This window comes from Vipera ursinii (genome assembly GCF_947247035.1).
Source record: "Vipera ursinii genome assembly, chromosome: 3".
NCBI lineage: Eukaryota > Metazoa > Chordata > Lepidosauria > Squamata > Viperidae > Vipera > Vipera ursinii.
In genome coordinates, this window is record NC_139516.1 from 31,112,969 (window position 1) to 31,132,140 (window position 19,172).

A 19,172-nucleotide genomic window follows, 5' to 3' on the forward strand; every position below is an offset into this window, starting at 1 on the left:
GGCAGCAGGGTAGGACTAAGGCAGGACTTCCCTCAGACCCTTCCTCCCTCCCATTCCAATCTCCTTCCTTCCTCCCTTCCTCCATCCCTACCCTCCTTCCTTCCCTCCTCTCTCTTTCTCATTCCCATCTCCTTCCTTCCTCCCTCTGTGCCCAGGGAGGGACAAGGGGAGAGGGAGAGGCTGCCAGCACGGCTGGTGGCTGTGCTGCTGGTGGCCATGGCTTGAAAGGCCACTGTAAATTCCTGGACAAGAGCCACACAGCCTTAAGAGCAGAGTGGCAGGAAGATATTTGCGATGAGAGAGGGAGAAAAATAGGCAAGCTGGGGAAGTGTCACCCTCCGTGAGGAATAAAGAAAAACACCATTGGCTGGAGGTGACTAGCAATTTGCCCTTGCCCACTTCACATACACGGGTCTGTGGGCTCCAGGGGAAGGGATGCCACGAGCGGAGTGAGAGTTGGCATCTGCTACCCAGCCCCTAGCCTGCCCAGTTTTGGCAGGCAGTGCAGCACTCTCCTCACAGCATGGAGAGGTTGGGCTGGGCAAGGCAAAGCTAACAAGAAGCTGAACTTGCCACGGCACACTCACAGGAGGTGGCAAGCAGCGCAGGGCCTGGCGTCCAGGGGGAAGGATCACCCAGGAAGCCAGGCCCTGTGCTGCTCACCGCCCACTGTGAACACGCCAAGGCAGGTGGGAAGGAACTGCTTATGGAGCCAATAGTGATTATATATACTGGTAGGCACAAACAGGGGGACAAAGGATTTTTGATAATGATTCTTGCTCAGCAGACAGATTACATGTACAAATCATGTGGTTTGTTTTTAGAGTGGTGGTTTCTCAACCTTTTTTTCATACTTTTTGTGGCCACAGACCATGGCCATGGATCACCAAGACTTAAGATTTAAATCATAACATTTCTTCAAGCCTTCGTGGACCCTGTGACATTATAACAGGCCCCCCACCCAGAGCCCGTGGACCACAGGTTGAGAACCACTGTTTTAGAGCATATCATTCCTTTATTAGCCATCAGAATAGCTGTAGACCACGGCAGTATGTAATCATGCAAATGATCCATAGAGGATGTGCAACTCCAAGTCACAATTAGTGCTTATGTGTCATATTGCTTGATAAACAGTAGTGTGCTCCATTTAAAATTATGCTGCAGTAAAAAAAATGAAATGGACTTGGAAAATTTGTCTTTCTTAAAAATAACTCATGTTAAGAAATTTCAGCAACATTTAAAAAAAAATACATTATTTATCTCTCCTCATTCCACTTTACACCAAGATGGAATTTTATTTGGAATGGTGCAAGTTTGCCACCCAGTGTTCAAAAATCAGTATTTCACATCTACTGTCTGAAATAAGGAATTCGTTTATTCACTTGAAGCAATAATCTATTTGCTCTCAAAGAACACAGAGCAGCAGGTATGGAGATAATCCCTTTAAAAATATTGTCATGTCTCAAAATGCATTTTTAGCCATATTGTTTTTGAACTTGTGCAATAATTAAGACATATTTTCAATGGATCTTGAAATACAACTCCATACATATTTTATAAAATACTTTTTTCTTGGCCAAATTTCATAAAACACTGCTCAAAGGCACAAAATAAAATGCTTAAGGATATAATATCAGCTCTAGGAGAATTTCTAAGCAGCAAACAAAATCTAGAGGGGTATTTGGACTTTAAAGACAATTTGGAAGTATTAAGATATAAACAATCAACAACCTGGAACTTTTTTCTCTTAATATAATTTATAAAAATCTCTCAGATAAATAGTATACTTGAGAATGGTGGCATTTATAATTTAATTTTTTTTCTACATATAACATTAAAAGTCATGATATTACATAATCTATTATCCAATTATTTTGTTAAAACTCATGAAAAATATTTGATCATTACTTTTGGTTTATAGTAGTTAAACATGGGGGGAAGGGAGAAATCTCTACACACTTAATAATAATAATAGTAAGTAAGTTGGAAGGCACCTTGGAGGTCATCTAGTCCAACCCCCTGCTCAGGGAGGAAACCCTATACCATTTCAGGCAAATGGCTGTCCGGTCTCCTCTTAAAAACCTCCAGTGTTGGAGCATTCACCACTTCTGGAGGCAGGTTGTTCCAATGGTTAATTGTGCTAACTGTCAGGAAGTTTCTCCTTGGTTCTAGGTTGCTTCTCTCCTTGACTAGTTTCCATCCGTTGCTTCTTGTCCTGCCTTCAGGTGCTTTGGAGAATAGCTTGACTCCCTCTTCTTTGTGGCAGCCCCTGAGATATTGGAACACTGCTATCATGTCACCCGTCACCCTTCTCTTCGTTAAACTACACATACCCAATTCCAGCAACCGTTCCCTATATGTTTTAGCCTCCAGTCCCCCAATCATCTTTGTTGCCCTTCTCTGTACCCTTTCTAGAGACTCAACATCTTTTTTACATCATGGTGACCAAAACTGGATGAAGTATTCCAGGTGTGGCCTTACCAAGGCATTGTAAAGTGGTATTAGTACTTCATGTGATCTTGATTCTATCCCTCTGTTCATGCAGCCTAGCACTGTGTTGGCTTTTTTGGAAAGCTGCAGCACACTACTGGCTCACATTGAAGTGATTGTCTATTAGGACTCCGAGATCCCTCTCAGTTACTACTATTGAGCAAGGTACCACCTGTATTATACCTGTGCATTTGATTTTTCCTGCCTAAATGTAGAACCTTGCTTTTTTCACCATTGAATTTCATTTTGTTAGATAGCGCCCAATGTTCGAGTCTGTCCAGATCCTCCTGTATTTTAAGCCTGTCTTCTGGAGTATTAGCTATTCCTGCCAGCTTGGTGTCATCTGCAAATTTGATGAGTTCCCCATCTATCCCCTCATCCAAATCATTGATGAAGATGTTGAAGAGCACTGGGCCCAGAACAGAGCCCTGGGGCACCCCACTACACACTTCCTTCCATGTAGATGCAGTTCCATTGAGGACCAGACACTGAGTACGGCCTGTCAGCCAGCTACGAATCCATCTGGTGGAGATGCTATCTAACCCACATTTTTCTATCTTATCAAGTAGTAGGTTGTGATCTACTTTATCAAATGCCTTACTGAAGTCCAAGTAAATTATATCTACAGCATTCCTCTGGTTCACTAATTTTGTCACTTGGTCAAAGAATGTAATAAGATTTGTCTGGCATGATCTGTTTTTGACAAACCCATGTTGGCTTTTAGTGATGATTTTGTTTGCATCAAGGTGTTCACTGATTTGTTGTTTGATTATCTTTTCCAGAATCTTCCCAGGTGTTGAGGTCAGGCTGATAGGTAGGTCTGTAATTTCCTGGATTTATTTTTTTCCCTTTTTTGAAGATGGGAACTACATCAGCTCTCTTCCAGTCCTCTGGTAGTTCCCCAGTGCTCCAGGATCTTTGAAAAATATAGTTCAGTGGTTCTGAGATCACGTCTGCCAGTTCCTTGAGAACCTTGGGGTGTAATCCATCTGGTCCTGGTGATTTGAACTCGTCTAGGCTGGACAGGTGCTCACTTACCATTTTCTTGCCTATCTTAACTTGCATTTCTATTCTGTTTTTTATGGCACTGGTTTTGGTAGGTTGAACTGTTTTTTTCCCTTTGTGTAAAGAGATGCAAAAAATGAGTTAAATAGTTCTGCTTTCTCTCTGTTGTTTGTCACCTTCTTGCCATTTCCCCCCACTAATGGACCAATCATTTCCTTAACTTTTTTCTTGTTTTTTATATGTTGAAAGCTTTTTTGTTATTTTTTACTTTGGTCGCAAGCCTTAGTTCATTTTGAGCCTTAGCTTCCCTCACTTCATCTTTGCAGGAACGGGCTATTTGCTGATATTCTGCCTTAGTTATGTGCCCCTTTTTCCCTACTGTACAATTTGTTTATAAGAAACTAAGCAGATTGACAAATTAGGAATCTACCAAAGAAACAGGAACATTCATGCTGAATTTCAGTTATCTATTTATTCTGGCAATTAGAAAGATGGAGAGGGGATTGTATGATAAAAGTAATTGTAAGAGTATTAATAGTAGCAAAATCATGTGTAGCTCCAAAGTGGAAGAGCTCTGAAGTCTATAAATACTGGGCAAAGCGTACTAATGGATTAATATATTGATTGATTTAAAATGGGACTCTATATAATTTCAATGGGTGTGAAACTGCTTATACACACACACACACACACACACACTGTATAGTAGTTTAAAAAGATAAAATATTACTTTCCTCATCTAGAATAAAACATAACATGCATTTAATATGTAAATATATGCACGGCTAGTTCAGATCGTGGAAGAGAGGTCACATAGAAAAATCTGAATCCATTGTTTTTGAAGGAGAATATAGTTGTGAAAGAACAGTACTTTTGTCTCTTTTCTATTGTTTTGGGAAGATGAGTGGGAGAGCTTCTAAAAGAAGCAAGTTCTTTCCTCCTCCTTTCTCCTTCATTAAGCTATATGGCCTTCCTAGAACCTCCATTTCCATTTTTTTTCTCCGTTTCCTAGCAGGACAGTTGGGAGTGAAAAGGAACTACAATAAAAGCAGGAAGGTGTAGAAAATATTACTAGTTCTGCTTTTTACAGTAGGTGCATATTTCAAGGCTGCAAACTTGGGTTTGGGAGGAAGAAAGAAGTAAAGTGAAGAACAAGAAGCAACTGGCAAATTGGCGGGAACAAAGAGGAAGAAGAGGCAGCTATAGACAGTCTGGTTAAAGGAAAAGCAATGCATTGCAACAATAACAGAAAGAGTAGAAAAACAGCAGCACAACAGAACTGAAATTTGCCACTAGGCGAATCCTTTAGTGGCTAAGCCATAGCTACACATCTACTAGTATCTACACATCTGCAACGATCCAGGACACTGGCTGATAAAAAAGGCTGTGTTGAAGAGTCCAAATGCTAACAGAGTAGGTGAAGTTGACTTCGCAACATATAAAGGAGTCAGTCACCAATTTTGCAGAGATTGTGCAACAGCTTGCTTTACTGTATAGTCAGCTTATGCTTCCAACCTGAAAGCTGGTAAAGGGGGGAACAGGTAAGAGATACAGTATATGAAGCTAAATAAAATGTACTTAAGTACCTAATATTTCCAGAATAATAGAAAAAGGCCTGAAGTGTAGAAAGCAAGAATAAGATAGGCACAAGGGTATGACAGACTTAATAAAGGCTTTATTTTTGTTGAGAACCAAATTTACAGTAATTTTGTAACTGCTCATCAATAAAGTATCTTGTGTTAGTGAAATCCAATCCACCCCATTTATCAAACAAAAATGAGCCTGTGACACAGCCTTTACATTTGCTCAAACAACTTAGTTTTTTGTAAATTTTCTAATTACTTTTCTAATTAAAAACAATCCAGCTGAATCTTTTATCAGAAGGAAAAACATGGTTGTGGAAAGAGCTGTAAAAGCTAGATCTATGTATCATTCTCTGGTTTATTCCATAGAAGCAAGACATATAACCAATTTTATCAATTAGAATTCTTATAGTTTGGGGGTTCATAAAAAATCTCATACAAGCTCTGTAGGACTTTTCATTCAGGATCGGCAATAAGGTGATAAATCTTAAACAACAAAGTGAATTACAGTAAATACATCAGAGAAAATGAACCAAAGAATCAGCTACTGAGAATGGGTAAGTCGGCACTGTATTACAGCCACCCTCAAGGCCATTATGTCTCTATTGAAGACAACTATACAAAATTGCAGTTACTTTGAAACCCAAGAGTATTTTAGTAACTTTTATTTTGCTTTCACCATCCGGTGCAAGTATATGGAGGAAAGCAGTACATCAGTATAATAGTACATAATCTTCTTTCCTGAGAAAATGGGCTCACAATCCTGAGAAAAAGAACACTGAAGGATATTAAAAAATCATAGAGATGAATAGGAAGATCCATACTCAAACAATTGTGAGAAACATGGCATGCACATACATCCTTAGCAATACTAAGGATGAATGTGATCTGTTTTAGGGTTTTTAAAAATTGTATCCTGCTTCCAATAAAAACCAAGGAATGTTGTACTTCTGTTTCCACATATCAGAATATTATGTTCAATTATAACTTGGTAAAGTTTTCCAATTAAAGTTCTAGCATACTAAAGAACAAAAAAAACCTGGCATGATTAGCCAGCATTAGGATCAAGTGTGTTGCTTTGGGATTTGGTAGCACTTTGGTAAAGACTAAATGCATTTATGAAGTATACGTGAACACCCACTCAGTTTCATATAAAAATGACATAACTGTAAAATATATGCACATACAAACTGAAAAAAATATTTTTTCATTAGTATTATTAGGAAGGAGTTGTTTTTTGATCTAGTGCCAAGTTTCTTTTAGACCTCGTTATGAAATCTCACATGGAAAATAAGTTAAAAACGTAGACACAGTAAACAATCCAAAGAAGATGAATTCAAAACTTTCCCAGAAATTCTGCTTAATGCTGAAATATATTCGTTTCTAGGTCATTCTCTCTGAAGAATAAAAAACAAAGAAAAGAAAAGCTTGTGGAGAACTACTTGGAATATCTGTACCATATTTCTATCTCAAAGGCAGATTTTGAGAGAATGATGAGGAAAAAAACTGAGAAACTAGAAGAAAATCCAAAAGGTTTTTCAAAGTTTTGTAATATATACACAAATGAACACATCAGACAGTATGAAAATCAGTTTAATACAGTGCATTCATATTTAAAATAAATGTATGTTTGTTTCTGCATGGGCTATCGGTTGTCACAAATAGTAATCATCCAAGTGCTATCTAGAAAAACATACAGCTAGAACAGAAGTGTAAATTTAATTTATTTCCATAACAAAATAATTTATCATTCCAAATCCACTTCACCAATAAAAATGGGGAAAGTGACCAAGTTCAGTGTCATTATGAGAGGCATTTCAATGTTGCCAATATAAATACAGACTTTAAAGTACTAAAAGCCTAATGCATTTGTACATCTAAACACAGTAAACCGATAATGGCTTATGAGTTTTCATTTTGTAATGCTTTACATGAACTTCTAAAACTTTCATTCAACTTAAGTTACCACTTTCACATCCCAAGTCTCAACACAGTCATAATTCTGAAAGATGAGGATCCAGCAATGGCATTAGCTAAGTCCAGAAGCTGAATAATGGAGTTTTGCCAATAAGATTTATTATGTAAAGGAATTCATCACTCTATATTATAGGTGCCCTTCTTGGAAAGTTTTCTTTACTTTGTTCAACACAAGCTCTGTAGAATGTAATTCCCAGTTTGGGGCTTAAAGAAATAAAAGACCTTGAGCTTTAATGAAGTTTCCCAAGTATATGTGCACCTTTAGCAACAGGTGACCAGTCCGAATTATTTATCCAGCTCAATGCTGGTGCAGTTACATGTTTTCAGCCCAGGCTTCAAGTTCTTTCATGTCATCATCCTCCTCCTCTTCTTTTTTCTTAGCTAGAAGCAAGGCACAATAGTAAAGAATTAAGCATTTCACTTTCAATATTGACTGAATTACCACATAGCGTGCAAGATATAAAAACCCCTATAAGTCAGAAAAATCATTAGATAGACTGCTATGCTGAATGAAATTAAAAATTTATGCAAAACCTATTGTTAAATTAAATCAAAATATAATAGGAAATTACACCAACCAAGAGAAAAAAACTGGCAAATGAAAATATAGTCTCACTACTTACACTATGAATAAATCTTTTATGAACGAGATATCATATCCAGATTTAAGGTTATCCTAGTTTAAATTTTATTCTTCCCCTCTCATAGTTCTATGTTAAAGTCTACTTGATACATCTTTAGATAAATCTCCTTCCACTCCCATTTTAAGAACAATAGCTTGGTACAAATGTTATGCACTCTATAATGAGTCTATTTTCCAAGAACCATTTAATGGCATATCAACTTTTTTGTCATGTACCAGTCACAATTTGTAATATTGTCCTAATCTCAAATTTCCAGTGTAGCTTACAATATTAATGTGTACTTTTATAGTGCTATAAAATTGTGATTGGAAAAGAGATCAGATATTCCTATAAAATAAACAAATTTTAGATGTAGGTATGGCAAGATTTTTTTTAAAAAAATAAATTATGCAAATAGTGTACATATGAATAGATTTGTGCAGCATCTACATTTGTCATAGGACATCACTTTCCAACATTTACCAGGCTTTGAAGGTATAGCTATAGAGGGCACATTGGGTAGTGGAACAGTCTCTGGCCCACTGATTTCCAACAGGTTTTTATCCAGTTCTTCCTGTTCTAGCTCCTCTAATTCAGCCATAAGTTCATCCTGTAATGGAACAAGTGAGAAAATTTTTCATTGCTTATATTAGTATCTGTAATCACATTTATTAATATTGTATTATGAGAATAATAGTTTTAATTTTTATGACCCACTGGGTGCAACTGGATTTTCTCAGAGTCTCACTATTTGATTGATGGATGGATTGATGAATTTGAGCATTTATATATATAAGTGCTTACCATATACTAAAAACATAACTTGATACAAGCCAAACACTACAGTCCAATTAAAGATGAGGAGAGAAGGAGCAGAATGGGGGAGGAGGTGAGATCTGTTGTTAATCTTTCAGCCACCTCCACTGTGATGCTCCCGCATTGGAGCCCCAAGATAACTGACAAAGCCAGGCCTTTAGGCTCTTACAGAAGGTCAGGAGGGTTGGAGCCAATCTTACTCCAGGGAGCAAGATGTTCTAGAGCACAGGCATAATGGCAGAGAATGGCCCTCTCATGGACTCTGCTGGCCAGAATATTTGGGCTGACAGGGTCCACAGCATGCCTTCTCTGCCAGCATGGGTGGGGCGGGCCGATCCCAGTGGGACCCATCCCATGAAGGGCTTTAAAGATGATTACCACCACCTTGAATTGCACCCAGAGGCCGACTGGCAGCCAGTGCAGCTTCTGGAGCATTGTTACATGGGTTATTCTTTGGGCCCCAAGAATTATTTGTGCTACCGCACTCTGAACCAGCTATAGCTTCCAGATGCTCTTCCAGAGTAGTCCCATGTTCAGCGCATTACAATAGTCCAATTGTGAGATGATTAGGGCCTGAATGATTGAGTGTAGGGGCTCCTGATCCAGGAAACAATGCAACTGTGCACAGCCCGAAGTTGTGCAAAGGCTCTCCTAGCCGCAACTGCCACCAGCTCTTTGAGGAGTTGCAAGTCCAGGGCAACCCTCAAATTGCAGACCAGATCCACCTAAGGCAGTGCCACCTCATCCAGAGGTAAAACTGACAAAGTACCGGATCTCGGGGCCCCATGCACCCAAAGCCGTTCGGTCTTTCCAGGGTTCAGTCAGTCTCTCATCCCCCATCCAGGCCCAGACCACAAGAGGGCAGCAACAGCATACTTGCGTCACCAAGCGTGGAAATATAAATTTGGGTATTGTCAGTCTACTACCAATATCTCAACCCATGGTGATAGATGATCTCACCCAGCAGCTTCACGAAGATGTCAAAACGGAGTGGAGAAAGTACCGAATCCTGTGACATACAACTGTCAAGGGCTGGACCTCTCACTCCCTATTAACCTCAACTGGGAACAGCTGTGGACAAAGGAGCCGAACCAGGACGAGACTGTGCTACCCAGCCCCAGGCCCTGTAGCCAACCCAAAAGGATACCATGATTGATGGTATTGAAGGTTGCCAAGAGGTTAGGGACAGTGAGGATGTTTTAACAACTGTGGTTCTTAATAGGTGATCACATCATGTCCAATGTTCTCTAAACCATCATAATGCATTAGTTGTGGGTAATTAGCACTCTATCAAAGTATTTTAAATCACTGAGCTTCCTAACCACTGTATGTCTGACACAGAATGTAATTATTTTTAGTTATTTATTCTTACGTCATCAAATTCTTCACCAATTCCTACAGGCTTGGAGATAGCGGTTGAAATTTCATCAGCTAACTCTTGCTGTTCTGCAATATCTTGCATGAGTTCATCTACCTTGTCAATATCCCTGTAAGAGACCAATTTGGTAAGTTTCATCCATTCAGGGAGTATCTTGGAGAGCAATTAAAATTACCAGGCATTTCTGGAAACCTATATTGAAATCATGTCAACACTGATTTAAATTAAATTTCTTTTAATATTAGACTTAACAGTTTATGAAGATGAGTTACTATAATTATCTGCAACACAATAAGGATTTATTCCAGTTAAAATCCAAATTGAGATCATAGAATGAAATGCCTTTTATGCTACATGAAAAATGATTTCAGGTATACAATGTAGAATGCATTTATGAATAAATAATCACAGAAATGAGCTATAATAAGTGTTCAATTTTTTACAAAACAAAGGGATTGGTAATTATTAAGCAAAATTAGTATTTCTTTGCTTTTTTCAATAATGCTGCATGTTAATAATTTCCCAATTCTTTATAGTACTCAGACGCTGGGGGGGGGAGCAATCTGAATTCTAAGACTTGTGATTTGTTTTCCCTGGATCAATTATGAAATTTTTAAAAAGCTGGGGTTTTTTAGATAATGATCAAAAATCCTAATCCTTGCTTTGTACTTATCCCTCCAGAAAACCAATGAGAAGGATATCTTACATGTTATCATGAGCAGCTTTCATTGCTTTTGCAGCAAAGCCCATATTCTTGAGCACTTCGGTATTTGTGTTAGCATTCTCCAAGGCTTCCCTCTGGAATTCAATTGTGGAGAGTGTGCCATCTATTTGAGCAAGTTGCTTTTCATATCTCTTCTTTCGTTTTAGAGCTTGGAGTGCAGCTGGATAAAAACAACACAAAGCATGATTGATAATATAATGTGCCTCTACAACTGTCTTTGCTAGAATGCTTCCCAGAATATAAAACCACTTCAAATGTGTGCTCAAAATTATTCTCTTTATTTTGTTCCAAAATTAACATTATTATTACCAACAGATACTCTTTCCTAGGCAAATAAATTTTACTTATTATCTCTAAATCTCACGCCATATCAGATTCATAGCATTGACAGACTGATATCCTATTGAACTCAAATAGGCATGCTGAACAGCTTTCAGTCCATTTTTCTCCAAACCAGGAGGTGAAAAAGAAGAAAACTAAAAATCAAACAATATATAATATTGTTTTACATATATAGTTTTATATAAAAAACAATATATTCAAGGAGCGAAGTGGAGTATCTTTTTAAATTGAAATAGAAAAGATTTATTGGAGCTACTGGTGTTTATGGAAAGTACAAATGGACTTGGATAAAGATGAAAAGAACTTCCAGAGAAAAAACAATGAAACTAGAAGAAAACAGGAATTAGAATCCTATCTATGGGACTTAAGGATGGTTGGGAGGAGGCTGTGCAGACTGCTTCAGGGAAGGAAAATGGGACAGTTGCTCCTTGGCCCACATGGCAGCCTCCTGGGAATGGCCACCATTTAAGTGGACTTTTAAGGAATTGTATGTGTGCTGAAAGGATGACCACTTCTAGGAGGCAGCCAGCAATAAAGTGGCCTGCCCTCCTTCCCCAACATGAGATTTCTGAATCAAAAGATAAGCATGCACTGGGTGACACGAGGGTGAGGAGTAGCCCAAGGCCTACGGGGACTTGGCAGGATAGGATGGGAGTAAGAGAGGCCAGAGAAAGGCCTACGGGCGAATGACCACGGGGGCATTGTAGCTGCCATAACTTCAAAACAAAGTTGTAAGTAGCTTTGGGGGATCTGTCATAACTTCAAACAGCTACTAAGTGAATAGTCATTAACTGAGGACTACCTGGGTGTATATTTATTTTAGATTTCTTTGTTAGTTTTACCTGTTTAATATAATTCTTAATAAAATTATTGGAAAAAAGGAAAACCTACTCCCCATATATAAAAATATTAAGGACAATAACTCTTTTCTAATGCACAACTTTTGCATGATTTAGTTTCTTTTCCCCTTTTTCTATGGAGTTAAAAAAAAGATAAATGATATGTCAATCAAATGAAAACATGGAGAGCCACGGAAGAGGAGACTCAGGTCAACAAAAATACTTTTGGATGACCAGGCTGTAAGGTAGTCTGTTTCCGGGGGAAATCACAAAGAAAAAGCAAGGCAATAAAGTTTTCTCACTGCTTAAAAAGAAGCCAGAATATACGAGCGAAGGAAGAAAGAAATTTGTAGAAAGGTGTTTTATTACAATGCATTTTTAAGAGACTATGAAAGAAGAACGATGCCATTACCCAGTCAGGAAACCATCACCGTGCATAACCTATAAGCCTAATGAGTTAAGAAGTTATATGAGTTAAGTAGTTATATGAATAGCCTATATGCCTTCTATGAAGCTGTTTAATTTTGAGGGTTGAATTTGCTGTACTAGAAAAAAACTGTTTGATCAATTGCCATGACAAATACAATATGAACTGGTATCTCAAATGTCAATAGCTACACAAACAGGACAAAGAACTTATTTTGCCCATTAAATTACCAGCAGCTTTTATCTTATCAGCAATTTATTACATACCTATTGCATTTTAGGTGCCATTGAGTCATTTTCGACTCCTAGCAACCACATAAATTTTCTCCATTTTTCTCTCTATTCAGAAGTATGTATTACGCAGTCCTTTCCAATGTCTCAATTCTTGAGAAATCTCACCTACAGAAATCATGATAAAATTCACCTTTAATTTTATGATATGCAAATCATAATGAGAGTTATCCTTTTGCCTCATCAAATCTACAAAAAATATACACCTTTGTGTTACTTTCACCACCTGAGGTTTAAGGAGTACTTTCAAAACAAGAAACAAGACATAGAATTACAACCATCATGAACCTAATACATCCTGGAACAACACATAAGTACAGATCACATCAAATCCCAAACACATTTTAAATATACTGCATGGATGTAACACTACAATGGATTTCTACATGAAATGTTTATCACAAATTGAAGCCACACTCATCAGTAAAATAAAACCTCTCATTCTGTAACAATCTTAGTAAGGCAGAACTAGGTGCTCCAAGGTCTCCAGAACTATTTAGTATCAAGTAAATTAACAGAAGTTATAAAAAAGAGGCCCAGGAAAAGCAAATAACACCATATTCTACTAATGTCTGTCCTCAGATCCCACAACAACATACCAAAAAGAACTATGTAATCTGATGAAAGAATTTTCTAAGGACATATAGAACTATATAGAAATAACTCAGATGCCCCAGTTGGGTATTTTTACCTAATCCTCAAATTACATAAACTAAGAAATTTTGATCATCCCATTGTCTCAAGCACTAGAACCACCACAGCATACTACAAAATCAGATTCTACAGACTGTGTTCTGATCTTAACCAACCAGCAGTCCGGCTATGTAAGAACCATCATAGACTTACTAAAACACGGCTTTTCAACCGGTGGTACGGGTACCACTGGTGGTACGCGAGCACCGGGCTGGTGGTATGCAGCGTTGCCTTCCTCCCCCCCGCCTGCGTCACGCCATGCACCAGCCTTGTTGCGTTGACCCACTGGGAGCTCTCTGTGGACTGGAGCCTGTCGGTGGAAGTCGGGGCCGGCCGTATGCACCAATCAGCTGGCAACTCCATACGGTCAGCCCCAACCTCCGCTGATGGGCTCCAGTCCACAGAGAGCTCCCGGCGGGCTGATGGCTTCCCGGCGGCAGCCCCGGCCAGTGAGGAGGCTGGGAGGGAGGTGGTGGCATGGCGCTGGGGCTGCCAGGGCTCAAGCACTAGGATCAGCGCCACTTTGCAGCTTTTTGGGGGCTGCCAGGGTTCAGCAAGGATCAGCGCCGCTTTGCAGCTGATTGGCGCTTTTTCGGGCCTACCAGGGCTCCGCAAGGATCAGCGCCACTTTGCAGCTGATCGGCACTTTTCTGGGGCTGCCAGGGCTCCGCAAGGATCAGTGCCGCTTTCCAGCTGATCAGCACTTCTTAGGGGCTGTCAGGGCTCAGTGGAAGCATCAGGATCAGCGCCAGGCTCCAGCTGGAGCTGCTGAGCCCCGAATAAGCACCAATCACCTGGAAAGCAGCACTGATCCCTCCTCACACACACACACACACACACACACAAACATGTGCGAGCAGTTACAGCTGAAGGCATTTCAGCCTTCAACTACGGCTCCCAGTCCTTCTCCATTTGCAGAGAGACAGAGAGGCACTTGCACTTCCCTTCTTTCTCTCTCTTTATGCAGCATTGCCCCCTAGCAGGGCTCCTGATTGGCCCTGTGCCTGCTCCTCTCCCATCGTCCTTTGCAGGCCTGCCGTAGAGCTAGATGTGAAGCACTTGGGGAAGGAGCTGCGGAGGAGGGCGGGCGGGTAGCGAGTTCCCTCCAAAGAGTTCCCTCCAGGCTCTGCCCCCACCCAATGACGCCGTCTGAGGGTGGATTTCTGGCCTCCCTCAGCGTGTCTCCGATAAGGAGCAAGGCCCCTTGCGCCTTCTGAGGCAGCCAAAGCCCGCGTGGGAAAGAACGATCTTTATGGAAGCAAAATAAGCCCAATTTCAGGACTTTAATGGCAACTGCAATGGAAGCGTGACTGTGTCTGATATCTCCCTATCTTGGACTTCAGAAAGCAGTTTTCCTAAACCGAGATTGCCTGGTAGGAAAAGGAAATAATGGGGAAAGGAGACGAGGTGGGGTGGGGTGGGGGAGTTGGAGTCGTTGAAAGCACTATTGCTCGGAGAATGGAGGGGAAAAGAAGAGAAGAAGCGACCCAAAAATCTTAGGGAAGAACTGAAAAAACAAAAAGGTGACAAAAGAAGAAGCCCAGAATTGTGAACTGCTGAGAATGAACCAAGGTTGGTGGAGGAATAAATAGAACTTCTTCAAATACGATCAAGTTAAAAGAAAAAGAAAAAAAGGAAGGAAGGAAGGAAGGAAAGAAGAAAGAGAGAGAGAGAGGGAGAGAAGGAAGGGACAAAGGGAGGGAAGGAAGAAAGAAAGGAAAGAAGAAAGGGAGGGACAATGGGAGGGAAGGAAGGAAGGGACAAAGGGAAGGAAGAAAGGAAGGAAGGAAAGAAGAAAGGTAGGGATATTTACCCTTCAGAGTATAAACAGTAACATGCATATTGGAAAGTTTGGTTTCCCTCCTGCCCACTCACAATAGTAACCCATGGATCCCAACACACATACACAGGCACCCTGCAACCTGAGGGAGGGAGGGAGGGACAATGGAAGGGAGGGAGGGAAGGAGGAAGGGACAAAGAATGAGGAAAGGAAGGAAGGAAAGGACATGGGAGAGAGGGAGGAAGAAGGGCACCCACCCCAGTCCCACCCCCCTCCACCAGCGACCCATGGATTCCCCACACACAGGCACCCTGCAACCTGGGTGATGAGCTCCCCCCCCCCGGCCATTGACTTCGCTTGTCAAAAAGTTGCAAAAGGTGATCACATGACCCTGGGACACTGTGACCGTCATAAGCATGAATCAATTGACAAGCATCCAAATGTAAATCACATGACCCTGGAGATGCTGCAACAGTTCTAAGTGTGAAAAATGGTCATGTCACTTTTTCAGTGCCATCGTAACTTCGAACAGTCACTAAGCGAATTGTTGTAAGTCAAGGACTACCTGTACTTTATCATTTTTTTTCCTTTTTGGGGGGGTCAAGTTTTTGACACCTTGCTGGGCGACTGGTGCTACTCGGACATTGCCTTATCCTTAAAGTGGTACAATGGGTGAAAAGGTTGAAAAGCCGTGTACTAAAACACCTAAAATCCATTGGCAACCTTCCCATACCATTTTAACTATCCTGGATATTGAGGTATTGTATACAACATCCATTAATTATAGATTTTAATGTCAGGAATATCATAAGTGAGGTCAATAAAGCCTATCTTGCCATTAGGCTGCATGACTTAGTATTCACCCTCATCTTTGGCAATAACATATCTGCAAATGAATGGCACTCAAGGCTCCAAAATGTGTCTACATCTTCACAGCTGACCTAGGACATGCTTTCTCAAATTTTACATCCTAAAGCCCTTAATCTACTTTAATCCCTCATTAAATTCCATCAAAATCTTAATTTACACTGCATCACAAACCTTAGTTTTGACCTATTTATACAAAAGTTCACTTTCTTGACATCACACAAAATTACACAATAGACAACAAACACCGTGTTGTACAGGAAACCTACAGGTCATAATGCACAGCCACGTGCCTCCAGCTTCCATTGAGAAAACAAACAAGTATTTACTACTAGAAACTATGCATTTGCTCTGAGATGCTCAATTGATGAAATTAAGCCAGGATTTGGGGGGACTGAATTACCCAATCAAATCAGTAAGCAATTGATAAAAGTCACATCAATTCTCAGGAAAGACATATCAAAAGAGAACAAAAAAAACTAGAATAGATCATTAGTTGTCATAACTCACAGTTAAAGCCATTCAAACACATTATTAATATACAACCCATTCTGCAATCCAAATGATACTACTCTTTCTCAGGCATTGAGTGACAGCCTATACTTACATATAAGCAATCCCTAAACTGAAGTAGACTCTCAGAAAAACAATAAAATAATTATGTTAAACATGGGAACCAGAACCAGCAAGACATTCAGATATCTAATTTGTTCCCTAGATGTGTACTTTCATAGAATCATAGAGTGAAAGGGACATTATCATTATCATATCCATCATATCTACACTGCAAGATGCACTATATCATCCCTTGTAAACAACTAACCAACCTCTATTTGAAAATCTCCAGTGAAAGGAAAGAAGTCCATGTAGTAACTTATTCTACTGATTAGAGTTCTTACCATCAAAATGTTCTTCCTAATGTCCACATCCTTGAGGTTTCATGCTATTCTAGTCTTACCTTGTGGAGCTTGTGAGAATAACTCCGAACCCTCTACAACACGACTGCCCTTCCCGGGTTCGAGACCCAAGCGCCACATGTTGGGGTGAATTCCCATTACTTACCCTAGCTCCTGCCAAACTAGCAGTTTGAAAGCATGCAAATGCGAATAGATTACCTTTGGTGGGAAGGTAACAGCACCTCAGCATACAGTCATGCTGGCCACATGACCAAGTGTCTTGGACAATGCTGGCTCCCTCAGCTAAGAAACAGATGAACACTGCCCCTACAGTCGGACATGACTGGATTAGGGAAAACCTTTAACTTTACCTATGACTGGATTCAACTTAAGCGTATCAGTGTGAAATTAAATTGCAGGTCATACTTACTAAGCCACAGAATCCATGTAGGCTACGAATAGGAACAAGGAAGCAAGCTAAGTTGAGCAGAGTCATACACAGTATTGTGTAATTTTGCATGAATCCAAAGTATTCCTTTAGTACAGGTGTCCCTAAACTCTGGGCTGCACAAGCCTGCTGCTTGCACAAATGGAGCTGCACACACAAGCATGCTCACCTGCTGCTCATGTGGAGCCATCTCCTCTCCTCTCCCACCCTCTACTGCTGCCACTGCCAGTCTGCAAAGCCAGAAAGGTTGGGGACCACTGCCTTAGTATCCCACTCAGGCTATTTCAATATCTGATCTCCATACCATAACAGAATTTAATTTGGGAGGAAGAATTGGGAGATATATTATTGGAAAGAATTGGAACAGACAAATTAGTAACTTCAATTTACATGTGCACCTATTCTTTATTATCATGCCTTTGTTATTTTTTTATAAATAACCCGAAGTGATGAGCATACTTAATACTCCTTCCTCCTCCTATTTCCCCACAGCAACAACCTTGTGAGGTGGGTTGGGCTGAGAGAGAGTGACTTACCCAAAGTCACCCATCCGGCTTTCATGCCTAAGGCAGAACTACAACTCAGTCTTCCAGGTTCTAGCCTGATGCCCAAACCACTAGACCAAACTGGCTTAGTACTTAGGAATTCATATGGTCAAAATGATATACCACCAATGTTAATATAAAAGACAAATCAACTAAAAGCATTATAAAATGGTTGATTACATACTATACTGTACATCTAAAAGATTCTTAAAAATCCAAAGTGGCTTTTTACATGTATTACAACTCCACACAATATTCCCCAGATACCTGTTGTGCCCTTGATGCTATTGGAGTTGTGGGGAGGTTCCCTTCAAAATTATTTGAACATCCAACACGCACGATAATATTGAGATGTGAATAAAGGAACCATTCTAAGGAGGGTGCTTTTCACCAAGAGACCTACACCTTACAATCAAAGGTTGTTTCCTCAATGGGATTTCAGAAACAGTAGAAACCTCTCTCAAAAATTTTGCTTATGTGCTGTTGGTGCGTTTTGCTTCTGCAAGCATTCACATCGCACCCATTCCATCACATAACTCTGAGGCCAAAGAGGCAGCTGAAGAAAGTGCACAACGTCCACAATTCTGAACCTACATACATACATACATACATACATACATACATACATACATACATGTGTGTGTGTGTGTGTGTGTGTGTAGATCTTTGGTCATTCGGGTTTTTTCCCCACGTAGAATTGGAGGTATCAGGGCAACGTTTCAACGAAATCTCATCCGTCATCCTCAGGCTGGTGGCTTCAGCTTCGTTCTTCTGGGAGAAGTGTGTGTGTGTGTGTGTGTGTGTGTACACCCGCTCTCCCTTGAGCATCCAAAGAGGACGTTCAAATTCACCTCCTCCGAGTCCACCCACAAACGTTAGGTGGGATTTCCTCCATCGCTCCGATCAGCCGGACTCACCGCGCTTATTCTTGGTGCCGTGTTTGCGGGCCGCCAACAGCTCCTGCTCGATCTTCTCTTCCAGGAACTCCTGTTTTTTGCTCAGCATGTCTTCGGTCTCTTTAAGCCTCTGGATGGCCTCCTGGGGAGAAGGCCCCTTCCCGCCGCCTTTCTCGCCCGGGCCGATCCCGAACAACTTCCCCAGCAGCCCGGACATGGCTGGACCTCGCGCGAGGAGAGCGAACGACCGAGAACCCCAGCCCGGAGGAAGTAAGGAAAACGGGGAGGAGAAGGAGGGTCTCTAGTCTAGAAGATGCGGTGGTTGCTCCCGAGGTGCTGAGGTGGACGTGGCGGCGAAAGGCGATCCCTGCGGTCCCCTCCCGCCCTCGAACCGTCAAGCGGGCTAGTTGGCCGCCCAGGCCAAAGGCCCGACGCTGACCGCCCTCTTAGACCAGCCCTCGGCAGCGCATCAGCCCCGAGCGCCCCCCGACTGACTCACGGCCCGTCTTAGAACTGCCCCCGATCCAATACGTCACTCACACAGCTATGGCAA

General features: G+C 40.9%; 1 protein-coding gene across 1 annotated transcript; it reads right to left on the minus strand.

The window, feature by feature from the left end:
- Nucleotides 1-5,153: 5,153 nt before the first annotated feature.
- On the minus strand, nucleotides 5,154-19,172 carry CHMP4B (charged multivesicular body protein 4B). The gene is made up of 5 exons (XM_083359556.1): nucleotides 18,641-19,172; nucleotides 10,579-10,756; nucleotides 9,867-9,981; nucleotides 8,162-8,288; nucleotides 5,154-7,436 (listed from the first exon to the last, which is right to left on the minus strand). Exons 1-5 carry the CDS (start codon nucleotides 18,834-18,836, stop codon nucleotides 7,369-7,371), a joined length of 684 nt encoding a protein of 227 aa, XP_083215682.1. The 5' UTR covers nucleotides 18,837-19,172; the 3' UTR covers nucleotides 5,154-7,368.